Source organism: Schistocerca nitens, chromosome 1 (genome assembly GCF_023898315.1).
Source record: "Schistocerca nitens isolate TAMUIC-IGC-003100 chromosome 1, iqSchNite1.1, whole genome shotgun sequence".
NCBI classification, from domain to species: domain Eukaryota; kingdom Metazoa; phylum Arthropoda; class Insecta; order Orthoptera; family Acrididae; genus Schistocerca; species Schistocerca nitens.
Window position 1 is genome coordinate 171024976 of NC_064614.1, and position 21692 is coordinate 171046667.

Sequence of the window (21692 nt, forward strand, 5' to 3'; positions counted from 1 at the left end):
GTGCCAAGGGTGTGTTTGATAAGCACGCATTGCTGTTGCAGCTGCTTGTTTATTGAACGTAAATGACTCAGTACAGCTTTAGAGGATGAAGGTCCACACATGAGTACATCCGAAACGTCCTTCTATGTCCATCAATAACAATGTATAGCGGAGGCAACTATGATAAGCCCACGATTGTCAGTAGTGACGATGAGCTGAGGGAGCTGGCCTTCCGAAGTGCCTATTGGATGGCAGCAGCTGTGATCCTGGCAAACAACTTGTATTCAGTGTAGCAGGGCGTTCCGAAGCAGCTGATGTGTGGCCAGTGGCTGCGATACTGGTGAAAGTGTGAGACAGCATGTCTGATGGGTAGTTGCAGTGTCAGGTGTTGTGATCTGAAGTGTAGGTTTGAGGACTGCTGGTGATTGGTCTGGAGCCCGGAGTTGAAATGGCTGTTGAGAGGCTGAGTGGCGACCCAAGTACCCATCATTGGAGGAATACACATGTGGTGTCACGTGGACACATGACTGCATGTACACAAGTAGGTGCTTGCAACTGCAGCCTTATTTATCATGACCTGAATGCCATGTATTGGTGCTGCTAGTGCCCCAAGGTGCTGCAGTTGTTGCAGGGGGCCTGGTGGTTAACAGCTCAGTGACTCTTCTGTGGACAAACAATTTGCAGGGGTTGTGCCGGGACTGCAAAACACAGGTGCAAGTATGGTGGTGGAATATGCAGGAGCCTAGCGATGCTTATACTACAACAATGGAACATCATATAGTGGAGATGCTGAGTCGCAGATAGGCACAATTACATTCCATCCTGGATTTTCCATTGTTTGAAATATGAAACATGTGTACCAGTGGATGACCTGAAAAATATCATTGATCAATATTGATTAATTTAATTCATGCACTATGTTCTGTTGACTCTGCTTTGAAGGAGAATGTTTAAGAATATGAGTCAAGTTAAACATTAAGAAAAGTTTGGAAAATAAAACAGGAATGCCCTATAAATCATATGTTTGTAACAGTTTTTCCTCATTATGAAAAGGATGGATTGCTACTCACTATGTAGTGGAGATGTTGGGTCGCAGACAGACACAACAGAAAATTTGCTAAACAAGTGAGCTTTTGGCAAAAACGTTCTTCCAAAGTGGACAACAACAACAACAACAACAACAACACACACACACACACACACACACACACACACACACACACACACAGTGATCATGTGTATTAGTTGTGCTTGCGTTAGTGAGCGCGCGCACTTTTTGTATATTTTTGACAAAAAACTCAAGATCACTCTCTTTATTTATATTTTTTCATAATTTTGTCATTTTTCCATCCTGGATTTTCCATTTTTCGTTACAGTCTTTTTGTTATCTTTCAGTGAGGAGGTCCAGCAACAACAGTGTGGAAGCAACACCTCTACATAGCCTACCTGGCCTGTCCCCGGCTGGTAATTGTTGGAACAGTTCAAGGGACCAAGCAGACAGCAATGATGATCAGGCTGACGCTCCTGGGTGTTCACCATCCAGTTGCTCTACACCAAGGAGGAAGGGGTAAGTAAATGAGATAATTTAGCATTGAGATTTGTTCTGTTTAAAGAACCAACTGATGGACGTACTTGACTTCTTACAGGCTTTTCAGCCATTTGTGTAGTCCTTATGACTTATTTCAATGTCCCTTTACCTTAGTTCTGAACTGGCAATATCTGAAGTAATAAAGGTTACAACTGACTATAGGCGATGTCTGAAGTAAAAAAGGCTACAACTGACTATAGGCATGCCTTTGCTCTTATGAGGCTTGATCATGTTCAAAGTGTGCTTTTTCACTGTTAATATCAAGAGGAGTAATTAAGTACAAGTCATTTGACAACTGAACTCTTAAAGTTTGCTTCAGTGTTAACGTTATTCATGTAATATTTTTGATCTGTGTACTTAATTATGGAAGCACAGTAAATAACAGCAATACAAAAACTTCTCAAATGACATTCTTAGCATGGAAAAGGGCAAACTTAATGAAGGCTGTTGTTCAGGTACCTCACAATTATATCTTTCTGTTTCTCTCTGACACAGAAGGTTGGTAACCCATACATACAGAAACAAGAAAAGAGATACAAAATAAACACTTCATATAACAAAAAACATTACAGTTTTCCTACTACAAATCAGATGTGTTTCACACAGTTAGGTTCAAGAAAAACAAAGCGCTAAAACAAGAAAACCAAAAGGTCTTGATGGAAATCAAACAATGGAAATTCCAGGATGGAATGTAATAATATTATGAAAAGAAAAGTTGCCACTCCCCCCCCCCCCCCTTTATTAGCTCATCTTTCTAAGACTACACTTGATTTGCTATTTATTGCAATGTTTGTATCATCGGCAAACAAAACAAACTTGGCATCTGGTAATGTTACTCATGAAAGGTCATTGATATACACAAGAAATTGTGAGGACCTAAGATGGAACCTTGTGGGACCCCACATGTAATTAGTTCCCAGTTGGATAATGCCTGATAGCTTAATACATGTCCCTTTCATAATAACACTCTTTGTTTCCTGCCAGAGATATAAGATTTGAACCATTTTGCAGCATTTCCTGTTACACTATAACATTTTAATTTACTTATAAGGATATTGTGATTTACACAGTCAAATGCCTTTGACAGATCACAAAATATACCAGTGGCCTGCAATTTTTTGTCTAATGAATTAAGTACATTTTCACTGTAAGTGTAGATAGCCTTCTCAATATCAGAACCCTTTAGAAATCCGAACTGCGACTTTGACAGTACGTTATTTGTGATAAGATGGTTATATAGCCGTTTGTACATTACCTTTTCTAAAATTTGAGAATGCTGGCAAAAGTGAAATTGGATGGAAATTTGATGCTATTTATCTCCCTTCTTAAAGAGTGGCTTAACTTCAGCATATTTCAACCATTCAGGAAATATTCCACTGATAAATGACTGGTTACACACATAGCTTACTATGTTACCTAATGTTTTGTTACTATTTTTCCTAATATCAAACCACATGGGGAATTGGTGAGAGGCAAGTAAAATACTGAAGCATCACCTCATTTTGAGACTGTTCTCCCAATTGATGGTTCATGGACAGCTTCAAACCAGGAAATAAATTGTTTCTGTATGTTCTTACTATCTACAAATTTTTGTCAGATAACAATTTGTATATCAACCAATGGAAACTCCAGTTCCTTTGCTGAAGAACGCTTTGGCTGAAAGCTATAATATGTAACAATCTTTTTGTTGTGTAAAAATCTTTGTTGTGCATTGGGCCAACTTTACAGTAATATTGTTCATACTTTGGTATGGTTTTGGTAGTGTGTGAGAACACCTCTGACAAGGAGAGATCCCCATAATGGGACTGAGTTTTTGAAACCATCTATACAGTGATGTAGATCAGCATCTCAGGTATCACACCCTTCATGCATTCTTTTTGGTGTCCCCTCATTTGCAAGTAATAGACCAAAAAATTCTTAATTTTGAAACTTCCTGGCAGATTAAAACTGTGTGCCAGACCGAGACTCGAACTCGGGACCTGTTGCTTTCGCGGGCAAGTGCTCTACCAACTGAGCTACCCAAGCACGACTCACGCCCCGCCCTCACAGCTTTACTTCTGCCAGTACCTCGTCTCCCAGCTTCCAAACATTGTACCGAAGTTCTCCTGCAAATTTTTACTTGAGATTCTAGAGCCTTAAAATTGGCAATAATAGGTATAGAGGTACGGTAGCATAGTGGTTAGCATATGAGCTTGACACGCAGATGGCCTGGGTTCCAAATTCATAAAGTGAATCAAAATTTTTAAATTTTTAAATCTTCACTGAAATGAATTTGATCATTACTTTTATTAAGTTAAATGATTTACATGTAGTTTTTTATATTTCCAGCCCTCTGTCACATGTTTATCATCATATTAACTTTTACACTTACTCTTACTTTTTTCCTTTTTTTAAATTTGGATTATTTGTGCAAGTGATTTTAATGATTTTTTGTATTAATTTCTGTTTAATTTCTTCTGTTTGATCATCATATATTTTTGTCCATGTTGTTGTATTCATTATTTCTGTTCCTCATTTTGCTAGAATGTCCTTTGCTAGAATATCTCCATTCTTTTGTCCATAGAGAACAAGAATTTGTTTGAAATGTTTGTATGATGATTACTATAAAAAAATACATCTTTAATGTAACAAGAAATGCATTTTTGGTGCCATTGCACAGCCAATATAAACAATTATTTTGTATTTAATTTTTTAACTGATAAATTGGCATTTTCAACTATTTAAATATTGTAATAGGTAAATGAAGATAATTAAAATCACATGCACAAAGGTTCCTACTAGAAACAGAATGATTGAAAGAAAACAGAGCAAATGGAAAAGTAAATTTGACAATTAAAATGATGCAACAATGGAACAGAAATTTATAAAAACTAAATTTAAAACAATTAATTGAATAAAAACAATGCACATCACACTCGTATGCAACCACTATGCTACAATGCCATTATATCTAGTGCTGTCAGTCTTAAAGCTCTAAAACATCATGCAAAATTACAAAATTTTCTTGTTGTTGATTATATGGAAACAAGGGTCCACCAGGGCAAATGGCTGCAGTATGAGATATGTTGGACCCTAACCTTCATCATCATCATCATATACAAAAAATCAATCCCACTTCTGAGGACCTCTCCTTGGGAGTAAAATTGTTGCTAATATCATAGTGCAACTTTTTGGTTAACATGTGGTTGCAGTGATCCAATTAATTGAGATGAGTCTTTGAACATTTTGCCATTGATGTTAATAAAGCAGTGTTGAAGACCTACAGTTAAGTTTCTTTTGTGTGTGTGTGTGTGTGTGTGTGTGTGTGTGTGTGTGTGTGTGCGCACTTGTTCTGTAGTTTAATTTTTTACTCAGAGAGTGCTGAGGTAAGGGTAAACTTATTTTTGCAGACCACCACCTAGGAAAAAGCTAAGTACATCACTGAGTAAGCTGAAGAAGACACATTCAGAGGAAAATGATTCAAACGAAAGTGTCGATATTGCAGTAAGTAGACTTCTGCAGTTTTACATCTGATCACATTTAAATCCTACTTGACTGTAATGTGATGGTCACATGCTTTCATTGTTCGTGATTTGTGGAAATTATTCTGTTGCCCCCTGTTCAATAAGGTGGTTCTTTGTAGGAAATGTTTGACTTTGCACTGCATGTAGTCACTTTGAGAAATATGTGGTTAACCCTCTATTGCCCAAATTATTATTTCCTGTAGAAAAAAAATATTTATATGCACAGAATGTTAGAGAATAATGTATTTAACACATATCAGGTGAATTTTTGTTTTTGAAAAAAATTATTTTTTAAAAATAGTTCTGTGACTCTGAGGTCACAGTGGGCAGTTACATTGTTTGTGTATAAAGCAGTCATATTGTAACACTCAAGTCACACTGGTCAAGAAAGAAATAACGATCCTAATGCGAAATATAACGATAAAATTTGACGTGACTTCAGAGTCACGGTGGGCAGTAGAGGGTTAAGAAAAATTTTCCCCCTTTTTAATTCCTTGTCTTTTAAGCTAGTGTCCAAAAAAGAAACATAATATGATGATGATGGAAGTGTGTCGGAATGAGGTAAAGCTACAAGATTTGTCAAAAATATGAAACCTATAAGTCTGACACAAAAGGTATGTATTTAAAAAAGTGGGTAGGGAAATCTCATCCATAGCAAAATTGTTAATACGGGATATGGTTACATTTGGTTGCCATACATGCTTGGCAGTAATCTGAATGTTCTTTAAGAGTTAGTGTAAGAGTTATACGGGCAGTGGGTCTTCAGAATCCATTCTGGATATGTTCTGTTGGTCTTATTGCTGATGATATTTTGTGGATATTATCATCTGCAATAAACTCTTCTGTTAGAATATGCCAAAGGGGTAAGAAATATCATCTGTGAAGATGACGCTTGGATTGGGCCAACTACTTCGTTGCAAGGTCACTCACATGATTGCAAGACCACATTTCTTTAACTTTGAATTTTAAACATATTCCCTTAACCACCAATAGAGATGTAAAGCTGCCTATGAGCACCCATCAGCATATCATCCCCCTGCGATAGGCCTCCACCATTGTTCATTTTTTCAGTCATTCAGTGTGTTATATGCATCCCTTCAGGAAAGAAAACCTTCAAATGAGTCATGATATATGTTTACAAAAGACAAGAATATCATGGAAACATAATCTGTATATTGTATTAATAGTAAACTATTATTGTAGTTCTTGTGATCTGACATCTTTCCAGCATATTTATAGCTTGTAGAATTTTCTGGTGTACTTGTAGAATTCTCGGGTGTCTGACCGTGTCATGTTGTGAATTCTGTGGTGTTCGGCCAGGTTATATGGTAAATATTCCACAGTATTTCAGTAAACAGACTTGAGACTTGAGTCTTCAGGTGATCCCTGGTGCCTGTCATCAGGGATACTTGTAGGTGGAAACGAGTGCCAGAAATATGAGCATTTTTCAAACTGTAATTCTTAATGATGTTCATGCTTATTCAAGTTAAATTTAAACCCAAGTTTGTTAGAGAGCTGCTGTTTTGAAAAAAAGCTACTGCTTCTTCAGTTACACTGAATAGTAAGTAACTGCTGTATATCTCATATTGAAAGCATAATATTTACTATTCAAAGAAAATAGTTGCCTATATCTTTAAATATTGATTTCTGTTTGCTGCATATAACCACCTGAATGGCAGATTTACACTATTACTTGCCGTGTAATTAGCCAGAACTTTCAGTACTTTATTCTAGATATTTAGGTAATGCGTAGAAAGAGTGACTCAGGAGGAGGCTTTTAATAATCCCCCCCCCCCCCCTGCCCCCTCTCTCTAATTGGGGTTCCCAATCCCTCTTCATGTTAAATGGAATAACTTTCTCCAGACTCTTTTCTGAGCCCTTAACCAGGAGGCAAAGTCTACATGAAAATTATTTTTGTGTTTTGCATTTTAATTATGTAGATCATAGTCTGCTGAAATCGAGTTTTATTATTAAAAGCAAAAACTGTTAAGTAGTAAATGCATTGGGAAGTGAGTAAGAATTCCAGTATTCTGAAAAAGGTTGGTGCAAGGTGTACAGTTGTGTATATGGTAAGCCCAATTGGAAAGGAGACCTTTGTGTATAAGGGTTGTATGTAATCCCAGTGGGTGAATGTGTTTGTTGAGAGAGGGTAGGTTGGTATTCCCAATTGCACAAGCAGAGTTAATAGCTTCACAGCAAATTCCTCATTTCTGGAGAATTGTTGCAAGGCGGATTTTTCCTGATCAACACAAGGAACGGTTATCCAATGTTTTCATGTAGAAGGGGAGCAAGCTTCACAAATTTATCACAGGATCAAAGAGTTGTGTGGAGAACTGTGTCTTGCATGGTGCACGATATATTCCGATGGATCAGTGCTAAGAGTGTGATGTGTGAACATCGATGACATGACATGCCAAACCCTGGGTTGGCACACTTTGTCACCACCATTGCTGTGATTTCGGCTGTGGAGGAGCTCATATGCACATGTGATCGCCCAAGTATCTTTCAGACTATGAGAATGAGTGTTTACCTGACCCATGTGTTGGATTTCATTGCTCACATTGTGAGTTGCAATGAAACGTGGTGCAATGAAACGTGGTGTCACCATTTTGACGCTGCCGCCAAACGGATGAACATGGGATGGAAGCATCCTGGCTCCCCTGAAAGAAAGAAAGTAAATAAGTAAGAAAGAAAGAAAGGAGGAGGAGGTGGAGGATGATACTGGTAAACTGGATCCATCAGCAACCAAGGGGTATCTACACTGAAGCCATTAACTCTCTTCCTGTGCACTGATATCGGTGTATCAATGTCAGTGGCAATTATGTATAGTTGTACTGTTCCACGTGAACTGTTGTCATAATATTTTTATTAAAATTTCTTTACTTATAACTGTAGTGTCCATTTCATTTGGGCGCACCTTATACATTCCACGATATTCTTGCTGTTCATTTCTGCTGAATAAACGTTCCATTACTTTATGTGCATTGCCCCAGAAGATATCTCCTTAAGACAGCAAAGAGTGAAACTGTGCAAAATAAACCAACATTCTTAGTGTTAGATCAACACGATGCAAAGTTCCTCTTGGGGCTGAACATGCTGATTGGACCTTTTTGACCAATTGGTCCATATATATATTTTAACTTGTTATTCTACTAGATCTCAAGGAATGTTAGACTGGGTATTTTGTTTAGGGTATAGCTATTAAGACCTACTTCTGTTGCTAGTAATCATTTTTACTTGTTTGAAATCGTATTGTATGAATATCCATGAGATCCAGACTTTTAACTGCTAGCTGTGACCACATGTAGGCTTATTCAGCTATTATTTGAGCTTTCTATGGTAAGCCTGGGTTTGGGTCCTTGATTAATAAGCTTGTGTCTTAAGCAAATGATACAGCTTTTGACTACCCACTACAGTTATAGGAAGATAACTAATCATGCTCAAGAACAAGAGTGGGCCCAGTACTGATCTTTGTGGGACTCCATGTGTTACATTACCCCTATTACAAGTTTAGTAACATGACTGTGATGCTGTCTGTCAGTGAGATCCACTGCTTTCTGATAGGCTTATAAAACTCCAACCACGTAAGAGGGATACCATTAGTGGCATAACGTTTTAGTTTGCTGAGTAGTACCCCTAAAACTTCATCATCTACACAATCAAGATCTTTGCCAAGGTGACAAAATATGCCAACAGGATAATTTATCTTGTTTAAATCCGCCACGATTTTGTTTGTGACTTCCTATGTTGCTTCTGTTGTGGAGAACCATTTTGGAAGACAAAATGGTGAGGCATTTAACAAGCTCTGCTCTGTTCAGTTAGTCAACATTCTGCAGAAATCAACAAAAGTTTTGCACCATCCCTTTGTTTCGAAATTCATGGCACAGAAAACAAAAATTGGCTTGTGGCAAGCATATATGTTCATTTACAGTGTGTCCAGATCACCAAATCAAAAATAGAAACATTAGTCAGGGTATATACGGTATATACGACCCGGAACAACTTGGAAATCTGGGAAAAACCTGGGAATTTTTTCATCCGGTAGAGAACCGGGAAAAATCCAGGAATTTTTCGGAAGTCTGGGAATTTTTTGTTGTTTTAGCTTTCAGTTCCCCCCTATGAACCATGTAGCTTGCCACTGGTGGGGAGGCTTGCGTGCCTCAGCAATACAGATAGCTGTACCGTAGGTGCAACCACAACGGAGGGGAGTCTGTTGAGAGGCCAGACATACGTGTGGTTCCTGAAGAGGGGCAGCAGCCTTTTCAGTAGTTGCAGGGGCAACAGTCTGGATGATTGATCTGGCCTTGTAACACTAACCAAAATGGCCTTGCTGTGCTGGTACTTCAAATAGCTGAAAGCAAGGGGAAACTAAAGCCGTAATTTTTCCCAAGGGCATGCAGCTTTACTGTGTGGTTAAATGATGATGGCGTCCTCTTGGGTAAAATATTCCAGAGGTAAAATAGTCCCCCATTCGGATCTCCGGGAGGGGACTACTCAGGAGGACGTTGTTATCAGGAGAAAGAAAACTGGTGTTCACGGATCGGAGTGTGGAATGTCAGATCCCTTAATCGGGCAGATAGGTTAGAAAATTTAAAAAGCGAAATGGACAGGTTAAAGTTAGATATAGTGGGACTTAGTGAAGTTCGGTGGCAGGAGGAATAAGACTTCTGGTCAGGTGAATACAGGGTTATAAATACAAAATCAAATAGGGGTAATACAGGAGTAGGTTTAATAATGAATAGGAGAATTGGAATGCAGGTAAGCTACTACAAACAGCATAGTGAACACATTATTGTGGCCAAGATAGATACAAAGCACATTCCTACCACAGTAGTACAAGTTTGTATGCCAACTAGCTCCGCAGATGATGAAAAGATTGATGAAATGTATAATGAGATAAAAGAAATTATTCAGAGAGTGAAGGGAGACTGGAATTCGGTAGTAGAAAAAGGGAGAGAAGGAAACGTATTAGGTGAATATGGATTGGGGGGAAGGAATGCCGCCTGGTGGAATTTTGCACAGAGCATAACTTAATCATAGCTAACACTTGGTTCAAGAATCGTGAAAGAACGTTGTATACATGGAAGAAGCCTGGAGATACTGACAGGTTTCAGATAGATTGTATAATGGTAAGACCCCTGGAGTAGACAACATTCCATTAGAACTACTGACGGCCTTGGGAGAGCCAGTCCTGACAAAACTCTACCATCTGGTGAGGAAGATGTATGAGACAGGCGAAGTACCCTCAGACTTCAAGAAGAATATAATAGTTCCAATCCCAAAGAAAGCGGGTGTTGACATATGTGAAAATTACCGAACTATCAGCTTAATAAGTCACAGCTGCAAAATACTAACACAAATTCTTTAAAGACGAATGGAAAAACTGGTAGAAGCTGACCTTGGGCAAGATCAATTTGGATTCCGTAGAAATATTGGAACACGTGAGGCAATACTGACCCTACAACTTATCTTAGAAGATAGATTAAGGAAAGGCAAACATACATTTCTAGCATTTGTAGACTTAGAAAAAGCTTTTGACAATGTTGACGGGAATACTCTCACTTTGAGGCAGGGGTAAAATACAGGGAGCGAAAGGCTATTTACAATTTGTACAGAAACCAGATGGCAGTTATGAGTCGAGGGACATGAAAGGGAAGCAGTGGTTGGGAAAGGGAGTGAGACAGGGTTGTAGCCTCTCCCCAATGTTATTCAATCTGTATATTGAGCTAGCAGTAAAGGAAACAAAAAAAATTCGGAGTAGGTATTAAAATCCATGGAGAAGAAATAAAAGCTTTGAGGTTCGCCGATGATATTGTAATTCTGTCAGAGACAGCAAAGGACTTGGAAGAGCAGTTGAACGGAATGGACATGATCTTGAAAGGAGGATATAAGATGAACATCAACAAAAGCAAAATGAGGATAATGGAATGTAGTTGAATTAAATCGGGTGATGCTGAGGGAATTAGATTAGGAAATGAGACACTTAAAGTAGTAAAGGACTTTTGCTATTTGGGGAGCAAAATAACTGATGATGGTCGAAGTAGAGAAGATATAAAATGTAGACTGGCAATGGCAAGGAAAGTGTTTTTGAAGAAGAGAAATTTGTTAACATCGAGTATAGATTTAAGTGTCAGGAAATCGTTTCTGAAAGTATTTGTATGGAGTGTAGGCATGTATGGAAGCGAAACATGGACAATAAATAGTTTGGACAAGAAGAGAATAGAAGCTTTCGAAATGTGGTGCTACAGAAGAATGCTGAAGATTAGATGGGTAGATCACATAACTAATGAGGAGGTATTGAATAGAATTGGAGAGAAGAGAAATTTGTGGCACAACTTGACTAGAAGAAGGGATCGGTTGGTAGGGCATGTTCTGAGGCATCAAGGGATCACCAGTTTAGTATTGGAGGGCAGCGTGGAGGTTAAAAATCGCAGAGGGAGACCAAGAGATGAATACACTAAACAGATTCAGAAGGATGTGGTTGCCATAGGTACTGGGAGATGAAGAAGCTTGCACAGGATAGAGTAGCATGGAGAGCTGCATCAAACCAGTCTCTGGACTGAAAACCACAATAACAATCAAGCTTTCAGTTAAATTTTTCTAATTTTGACTGGTAAGAACTGATTCTCTAGCCAAGAATATTACTGTATCCTGCTACTGAAGAATGATACTGCTGAATAAAGTATAAACAAGAGGGAAAAAACTAAAATTTTAGTGACAAAGGAAATGCGCAATTTACAACAACAAAACACTGAGCACACACAAGCATCTGCAAATGGCAAAATATGTCAAAGGCTGGAGGGAGAAGACTATGTAATTCTTCGTAACAATAAACTGCTTGCTATGAGCATTACATCACAACTGTTCACATTAGGTTCGTTTGACCACTTGTCAGCGGGCTGACGTGCATGCGCAGTTGACTCGCATATGAGCGGTACCTGCTCCCGCTTTCTGCTACTTGAAGTGTGGCTGTTAGCTGTATCGGCAGTAGCAGTAAGCAGCCAGATGCAAACGAGAAAACTTTTTCTCGCTTGCACCCTAGCCGCCAGATTCGCACATGCGCAGAGTTATAGTGGGGAGGCATTAGTCTCCACGTGACCCATGTTTGCGTTAAGTGATTTTGCTGCTTCTCTTCTTTTACAGCTCCCAAGTCAAATGAAAACAAAACAGATTTCTGTTTCTGGGAGCTATCAAGTGAATTAAAATACATTCACATAATTACGGAGGGCAAAAATATATTATTAGTTTCAGTTTTCTGATTTTATTTTATTTCCAAGTTATTAGCAGTCAAGCATTAATCGTCTTGCAGAACGATGATGCTATTTTTGCAAGTTTGCTAAAGAAATTTGGCTTTATTAATCTTTCTGCTGAGGCAATCATTTTACGAGGGCGGTTCAGAAAGTAACCTCCGATTGGTCACGTGCGGGTTGTGGGGGGAGTAGCGACGCCATCTGTGCGTTCACGCACTCAACAGGTGAGTCGGCATCAAGCCGTGGTCGAGTGAACGTCGTACCTGCGCTAGTTTAGTTTTTGTGGCAGTTTGAAATGTGTGCTGCAATAGAAAACCCCGCCAAATGTGAAGTGCGTGCTGTCATAAGGTTTTTTACAGCCAAAGGATATTCTGCAGCAGCTATTCATCGTGAGCTTTGTGCCGTGTACGGACCAAGAGTTATGAGTGAAGGAGTTGTCCGTGAATGGGTACGTTTATTTAAAAGTGGACGAGAAAACGTTCATGATGAAGAGAGGAGTGGTAGACCATCATTGGTGACTGACGAACTCGTTCAGACAGTTGATGCAAAAGTTCGTGAAAATCGACGTTCCTCAATGTCGGAGTTGTCTACTGGTTTTCCACAGATTTCTAAGACTCTCTTGTACGAGATAGTGACAGCAAGATTGGGTTACCGTAAGTTCTGTGCACGATGGGTGCCCAAAATTCTTACCGACCACCACAAAACTCAAAGAATGGCCTCTGCATTAGACTTTCTGTCACGTTATGAGGACGAAGGAGAACCATTGTTAAACAGAATCGTGACCGGTGACGAAACCTGGATTAAGTACGTGAACCCTGAGACAAAAGAACAATCAAAGATGTGGGCACATTCAAATTCGCCTACCAAACCAAGAAAAGCCTCGAAAGATTTTTCTGCCAGAAAACTGATGGCAACGGTGTTTTGGGATGCCAAAGGGGTGTTGTTGGTTGAATTCATGGAACGTGGTACGACCATTAATCAAGACGTGTACTGTGAAACAATAAAAAAGTTACGACGGGCTATACAGAACAAACGCCGTGGTATGCTGACTTCTGATATCGTTTTTTTGCACGATAACGCCCGTCCTCACTCTGCTCGCAGAACAACAGCCCTTCTTGAGTCCTTCAAGTGGGACGTTATCAACCATCCACCTTACAGCCCAGACCTGGCGCCAAGTGATTATCACCTCTTCATGCATTTGAAGAAATGGCTCGGGTCACAGCGGTTTGATGACGACGAAGAGCTCAAAGATGCGGTCACAGGCTGGCTCCAGGCACAAGCGGGTGATTTTTATGCAGAAGGAATTTCAAAGCTTGTGAAGAGATACGATAAGTGCCTCAATCGCTATGGAGACTATGTAGAAAAATAGTGCAAAGATGTAGTTGTAAGATGTATATATTAAAATATTTTTATTTAACTTGGTGTATTTTTTTAAATCAACCGGAGGTTACTTTCTGAATGGCCCTCGTATTTGGAGCAAAGTGTTTCATTCCACAGTATTGGCTAGTTCCAACTGTCTGCTGAATTTCAAGTGCACATTATCATCTTCTGCCATGTATGGTATTATGCCATAATAAAGAACCAAAAATGAGATCGTAGAGTACTGGTACTCCAAGAAAATTTACTTCCCAAAAACCACCCTGAAAAGCTTAATATCAGATGGGACCCATTTCATTGTGAATCTGGAAAAAACCAATGTGCACTTCAAGCTGAATTACACATTTCAGTATGGTTTACGAAATTCTGATGCTCTTGGGAGTATCCTCTGATTCCCTGTTTCTTTTATGGTGTAACGTAAGCACCCTTAGTGCTTTGTACATACGAATGAGCGGGCTTCCTACACCACTGCAGCTACGTTTGCACAATAATGCCTGTTTTCTGGCGCTGTCTGGCAACTGGTAAATAGAACTTATTTCTAGCAGTCTCCGGATAGTATTGAGAAAGGTGGTTTTAAAAGCATTACTTTCAAAGTAAATTTCTTTTCACGCAAGATGAATTATGTTACGTGTGAGAAAGTGGGATGAATTTCTAAATCACAGAGCGTTTAAAACTGAACACTTTGAGGACCAGCCAGTTATAAGAATTTCGAGCCCAGACATTTATGTCATAATTTAAAATTTACTGGCACATTTGTGTGATGTATCTTAAAGTATAACACATGCAAAAAAGATCAGTATTACATGTGAAAGCTTAGCTTCTGTTGTGGCTTGTTAATCTTAGAAACCAATATTATATGTGAAAGCTTAGCTTTTCTTGTAGCTATACTATGTATATTAATGTAAACTGTTAACTTTTCCACTTTGTATGATCGCACTACATAACCAGTGATCTTGCTATAGGCTGACAATAACACGTGTCCTATGCTCTGAATACCTGCTGTCATCGGTTGGCGAGATCACGTGGCACGAGATATGATTGGCTTACAAAAGGACATCACAAGCTCAGTTTCAACACTCCGGAAACTAATGTGCTGTGTTTGGTGCAATTCGAATTTATACTTTCGTAATACGAAAATATGCAGTGTATATGTTGCTGCAAATCAAAGGTCTTTCCAAAACTTCTCTCTTTTTTTCCCATTAAAAAGTCTTTCCAAAGCTTCTCTCCCCTGTCTTTACTTTTTTTGAAAGTTCTACGCGAGTGTATAAAATGTTAACCATTCAAAGGTTGATAAGTTTTACGGTTCCGAGGGAAAATCTAAGGAAAACCTACTGTCACTTAGCACGAAAAAAGTGTATTTTCACTTGGGAAAAACCATGTTTTTTAAACGAGGTATCCGGGAATAATCCGGGAATAATCCGGGAATTTTTTTTTCCTTGTCCCCATATACACCCTGTTAGTGTAACAACAAAATCATCTGTTTCCCATGGGCAGTTTTCCACATCACCCTGAACATCATCAGTAAGTGGTGCAATGTCCCCTTGCTTGGATGCAGGGTTGAATTCGTCGTGACATACCACTAATGAGATCATCAAGCCAGCTCTGATCCACATTGTTCCACTCTTCAATGGCAACTTTGCATAAGTTGCACAGAGTATACAGGCATTATTGAAGTTCAGAAGCAGCCAACTTTAATCGATCTCACATATGTTCCATTGGGTTGGTGTTGGGGAGCAGACAGGCCACTCCATTTTGGTGACCCTAGTTTGCTGAAGAAACCTGTTCACAGAAGCAACACAATGAGTACTCAAGTTAACTCCCATCAAGATGTTAGTGACAGGCTCCCATTATTGGTTGCAGTGTTTTGTAAAATTTTAGTGATATGCTCCCACTAGTGGTTGCAGAATCTCGTCTCTGTTTACATGGCCCCTTATAGTGCCACCCCAGAATGTCACTGCACCACCACCTTGTTGCATGTGTGGGTGACAGTGCTGGAGATGTTCAATACTAGCAGGTTGTCTTCAGATACATTGTGTGCAATAATTAGGCTACGCACAGATCCAAATTTTGTCCAGAAATGACATCTAATGCCAATCATGGGGCACCCATTCTGCATGATTTCTTGCCCACCTGTAACAGAGTTCATGATGTTGTGGCGTACATTGTGGTTGTCATGGTCATTGGGAATGGAGATTCTCATCATGTAGTCATCTTCTGACAGTTTCATGTCTTTGAGTACCAAATTCAATTCTGGAGCAGTTGACCCACAGTTCCCTTTGACTCAAAAGTTGTAGATATCGATCATCCTTTGCACCTGTCGAGATTGGACAGCCTGTGTGGCGTATGTCCTCAATACTGCCTGTCAATTGAAACTAATTCCGTGTCTACACCACATCACTTTCACTTTGGTGCATATGTCGAGCATCTTCCATGGTTGAAAAGTGTTCTGTGTGTAATGTGATGATGTGGACGCAATCATTGATCATGTTTGCCCTCTACTGCACCACAGATGTGTCTGATGCATGCCTACTGGTGCTTTACTTTCAACTGAAATGCTGCAATCCACTTAAGTGTGGTTGATTGGTACAGGAACAGTCACAGTGGCAACACATCTATATGGCATATCGGGATGATGCAAAAGTTTTGTTGATATTTGTATTATAGACCACTTTCTCAAAACACATTTGAAAAGACTAAACTGGTCTCTCCCCACAGTGTTCTCGTGATTGTACTGGCTACCAGTTCACCTCCTGAAGAATGTATGTTAAAATGCATTCTACAAATTGAAGCATGATTTATTTGTGGATAGTAAATTCCTCGTTATATTTGTGTTTCAATCTCAATGTTACGGACTCTATAATAGTGATGCACTTTTTCTCTGCCATGAGCAACACTGCAAATAATTGTGTTGAAGGTGTATTCAGTTTTTCTCTCTCCTAAACTGCTACCAAAGCCTTGAAATAATATTTTGTGGCACATCTAATGCTGAAGGCTGTTAGGACTGTGGTACACGTCTGGGTATTCTACCAGTAAAACATTGTTCACGTACTATCTTTGTTTTATTATATTGCATACTTAACAGAGAGAATGAATAAATGAGTGAGTGAATAAGTTTACATAAAGCACAAAAAAAGTAAATAACTATGACTTGTCAGGTTAGGAGCCTTACAAGATGTGTGTCATAAGTAAAGGATTTATTGACTTAATTATCTGTATGCATGGATCAGCTTGTTTTTGCAGAGTGGTATGCACAAATTCTCCATGTGAGAGTGTCCTACATTCATCATATTGTTACTTGTATTTTTGCAAGAATGAGTTCAAATACCTGGAAAAATGCCACATGTGAGTTACAATCTGTTTATTAATGAGAGTGCTAATTACAATCAGTTTATTAATGAGAGTGCTGATCCCTGACTGATGATGAAATGTGGGTTTCTTATGTTAAAGTGGAATCCAAGATAGCAATCTATGCAGTTGTGTCATCCATATTTGCGGAAACAAAAAAATTTGAGTATGCATGACAAATACGTTCCTGTCACGGGTTCTAAAGGGTATGCATTTGTTGGATCTCATGCAGTTGGGAACATTTGAGTTGATATGTCAAATAAGTCCAAAACTGAGACCTGCCATTTAGCATCAACAGTGTATAAAATTGAAATTTCTTGATTTAGGGCAGTGCCCAGTCACACTTCCTGAGGGAACTTTCCAGACAATTTCGTACTTCAGTTGGGAGTCTCTTGAATACCATTTGCATTGATCTCATAGATGTTTTCAGCACGGTTGATTAATGCTGTACTTTTGGCTGTACAACTGAATTGTTGTTTCCATTTTATGCACAATATTTTGATGACTGGCCCAGTCACCTTCATCTGCTGCAAGGTGTTGTTAATTGTACTTGCTGCCTGGAATCAACAACTCGCTTGTATATCCGAAACCACATTATTAAACATTTGCACTACCGAGTAACTATCTTACATCTGTACTTGTCATGAAATGGCTGACTTCTTGAGATGTTGGACAATTGAACATTGAGGACTTGAGTCCTGGGGTGGTTGAAATAGCAGGTAATGGGGTTAAACACAATGTTTTATACACTTATAGATAAAGTGATAGTAAATCCACAACAAAGGAATATGTATTATTACCATTTGTACCAAGCGAGCAAATGAATATATAGAGAGAATTATAGGAGAATTATAATGCTATTCTGAATAGAATATCTTAAGCTGAAATGGCATAAGAGTACTCTGACAACTGTGTTTCAAAGCCTCGGATAAAAGCATTGGTTACTGGTTGGAGGCCGTGAATTCAACTTGCAGAGTGATCTAGTTTTTCTTTCCCTTTTCGTCATGTTTTTCCAAGTGATTGTGACTGTGTGGCCGAGCTGCTTGATTTGCTCTCTATACAGCGCAGTTGGGTGTTCGTGTAATGGTTGACACACATTATGAAAAATTAAAAAAGTTCTGTCCCTGGGTTTATTGGCCTTCATTATTATTATTATTATTATTATTATTATTCCAGTTTGGCCAACTCAAGATCACTGATGAAAAAGCTGATTCATGACGTAGAATCCCCCCACCTGCTGTTGTTTCCTTTGTTCTTCTGTCCTTTTCCCTCCTCTTTTCTTTAGAGGTTTTTTTTCTGAAACCTTTGAATTTTTGTACCTTTTTCCCTGACTTCATGTCTGTCATTTCATCCCCATCCGGTGCGCAGGTCGCCCAATGTGGCATTGCATGTAATAAGATCTGCACCAAGGCGGCAGGCGGCCAATGACGCCAAACGATCATTTCCATTTTCATGTCTTCTTCCTAGGTCTTTGTCTGTTGTTCCATTTAAGAAATCTGTATTTGATCACTTTCTCCTTTTTTGACTGTGTCAGTTATAATTAAAAATATTTCTTAACTTATATAACCATGAAAATTGGATTTTTTACTAATTGTCAATAGAAGTTGAATACTTATTTTTTTAAGCCTCTTGTTATCCATTACTTTCATGTGACTGTAAAATGTAATCCTTCACTTTCTCATTGTAGCTCTTATAATCTCAGTTATTTTCATGCATGTCCGTGTTGCATCTCAATTTCATACTTTGAACCCAAAATCATTCAAATTATTGTGCTTTCCTTCTCCTGCAAATAATTTAACTGTTTGGCTGTGTTTATGGTCTTGCATTCTGAGCAATAAAGTCACCTGGTTTTAATAATCACATTGTAATGCCTCAATTTCATATTGATAGGTGAGGACTTTTTAAAATTGTGTGTGATTACTGTTAAGTAAAATGCCACTTCCATTTTTCTGGCTATGATTTTGTTTGCTGCTTTTCCCAGAGCATTTGGCTGGATTATTTCTCCCAAGTACTTAAATTCAGAAATTCCATTTATTTTCCAAATTTTGATTCCATATGTTTTGGTGCACCTTTAAAATTGGTCATGGATATGGTTTCTTTCAAACGAAATTTATAATCCAATTTTTCTGCTACCTCTTGGAGAAAGTTTGTCTATTTTGATGTACGTTCACTGCTAAGATTGCTAAATCACCAGGAAGAGCTGAGCAGTCAATTTCAAGGTTATCTCTCTTTCTGCCAACTTTTACTTTATTTATTTCCTTTTCTATTATTTTTCTCCATTCCCATACTCATAACAGTTTAGACAGTCCATCCCCTTGCCTCACATATTGGCATTAATCTGATGACCAAATCTGTGGGCACAGTTGATACATGCGTGTATTGAGAAACATTCATTTTTTTTTTCTTTTTCTGTAGCTACTGCAACAAGCACTTTTGGAGAATAAGCAGCTGCATGAAAAAATTGCAGAGAATATTAACAGAGTTATGAGGATACCCACTGATGGTCCTTCAGAATCTCAGCTTCCAGTAGCACCTCCCCCGGAAAGCCTGCCAGTACCATGTGATGGCATGATGAATGAACTGGATCAAGCTATTAAGACCATTGTACATCAAACTGAACAGGATCCTCTGTTTGAAAGTTTTCTTGAAGAAATACTAGGTGAGTGCTTCCAGTGTGTTCAATTTATGGCAAATTTCCAAATAGTTTATGTGTTGTCAGCCATGTACACTACTGGCCATTAAAATTGCTACTCCACGAAGATGACGTGCTACAGACGCGAGATTTAACCGACAGGAAGAAGATGCCGTGATATGCAAATGATTAGCTTTTCAGAGCATTCACACAAGGTTGGTGCCGGTGGCGACACCTACAATGTGCTGACATGAGGAAAGTTTCCAACCGATTTCTCAACACAAACAGCAGTTGACTGGTGTTGCCTGGTGAAACGTTGTTGTGATGCCACGTGTAAGGTGGAGAAATGCGTACCATCACGTTTCCGACTTTGATAAAGGTCGGATTGTAGCCTATCGCAATTGCAGTTTATCGTATCGCGACATTGCTGCTCACGTTGGTCGAGATTCAATGACTGTTAGCAGAATATGGAATCGGTGGTTTCAGGAGGATAATACGGAACACCGTGCTGGATCCCAGTGGCCTCGTATCACTAGCAGTCGAGATGACGGGCATCTTATGCGCATGCCTGTAACGGAAGTGCAGCCACGTCTCGATCCCTAGGTCAACAGATGGGGACGTTTGCAAGACAACAACCATCTGCACCAACAGTTCGACGACATTTGCAGCAGCATGGACTATCAGCTCGAAGACCATGGCTGCAGTTACCCTTGATGCTGCATTACAGACAGGAGTACCTGTGATGGTGTACTCAACGACGAACCTGGGTGCACGAATGGCAAAACGTCATTTTTTTGGATGAATCCAGGTTCTGTTTATAGCATCATGATGGTCGCATCCGTGTTTGGCAACATCGTAGTGAACGCACATTGGAAGCGTGTACTCGTCATCGCTACCCGGCGTGATGGTATGGGGTGCCATTGGTTACATGTCTCAGTCACCTCTTGTTCGCATTGACGGCACTTTGAACAGTGGACGTTACATTTCAGATGTGTTACGACCCGTGGCTCTACCCTTCATTCGATCCCTGCGAAACCCTACATTTCAGCAGGATAATGCACGACCGCATGTTGCAGGTCCTATATGGGCTTTTCTGGATACAGAAAAAGTTTGACTGCTGCACTGGCCAGCACATTCTCCAGATCTCTCACCAATTGAAAATGTCTGGTCAATGGTGGCCGAGCAACTGGCTCGTCACAATACGCCAGTCACTACTCTTGATGAACTGTGGTATAGTGTTGAAGCTGCATGGGCCTGTACACGCCATCCAAGCTGTGTTTGACTCAATGCCCAGGCGTATCGAGGCCGTTATTACGGCCAGTGGTGGTTGTTCTGGGTACTGATTTCTCAGGATCTATGCACCCAAATTGTGTGAAAATGAAATCACATGCCAGTTCTCATATAATATATTTGTCCAATTAATACCCGTTTATCATCTGCGTTTCTTCTTGGTGTAGCGATTTTAATGGCCAGTAGTGTAATTAGGTCTGAAAATGAAAAAAAAAAGCTGTAAAATGGGAAGAATTTAATTATTTTATTGTGCTATAACAAACAAATTATGTATCTTTATTGCTTCTTGTCTCTGTGACACGAGAAACCATGAACTTTGGTATAATTAGTTAGTTGCATGTTCTATAGATTGTATTTGTAAAGAGACATTATACATGGTACATACCATTTGTACTTCAGCTATGTGAATTCACTAACAAGTATTTATGTGTGACTAAATTGTGGTCATTTTGTTATGTTACTTCCTTTAATAACTGTTTTTTGGCATAGTGTTTATCGAAGCAAGACAGTTTTAATTTGGATTTAAGACCAATTTCAAAGGGCAGTGTTTCTATATAATGACAGTGTGTTTATTTTATATTCTATAAGTGCATGTATTAATATTTGTGTGTGTGTGTGTGTGTGTGTGTGTGTGTGTGTGTGTAACATGAAAGTTCAGTGGAGGGACTGATATCTATACTGAAACATGGTAAAAATTACAGATTATCCATCAATACTCTTTCAGAAAC

At 39.1% G+C, this 21692-nt stretch overlaps 1 protein-coding gene across 1 annotated transcript in view; it reads left to right on the top strand.

Moving 5' to 3' along the window:
- Positions 1 to 21692, top strand: part of LOC126234963 (uncharacterized) — a 255253-nt gene that overhangs the window by 38045 nt on the left and 195516 nt on the right. Inside the window, exons 5-7 of the mRNA XM_049943734.1 lie at positions 1375 to 1546; positions 4957 to 5050; positions 19458 to 19701. Coding sequence (XP_049799691.1) covers positions 1375 to 1546; positions 4957 to 5050; positions 19458 to 19701 — 510 coding nt within the window. The remainder of the gene's footprint in view (positions 1 to 1374; positions 1547 to 4956; positions 5051 to 19457; positions 19702 to 21692) is intronic.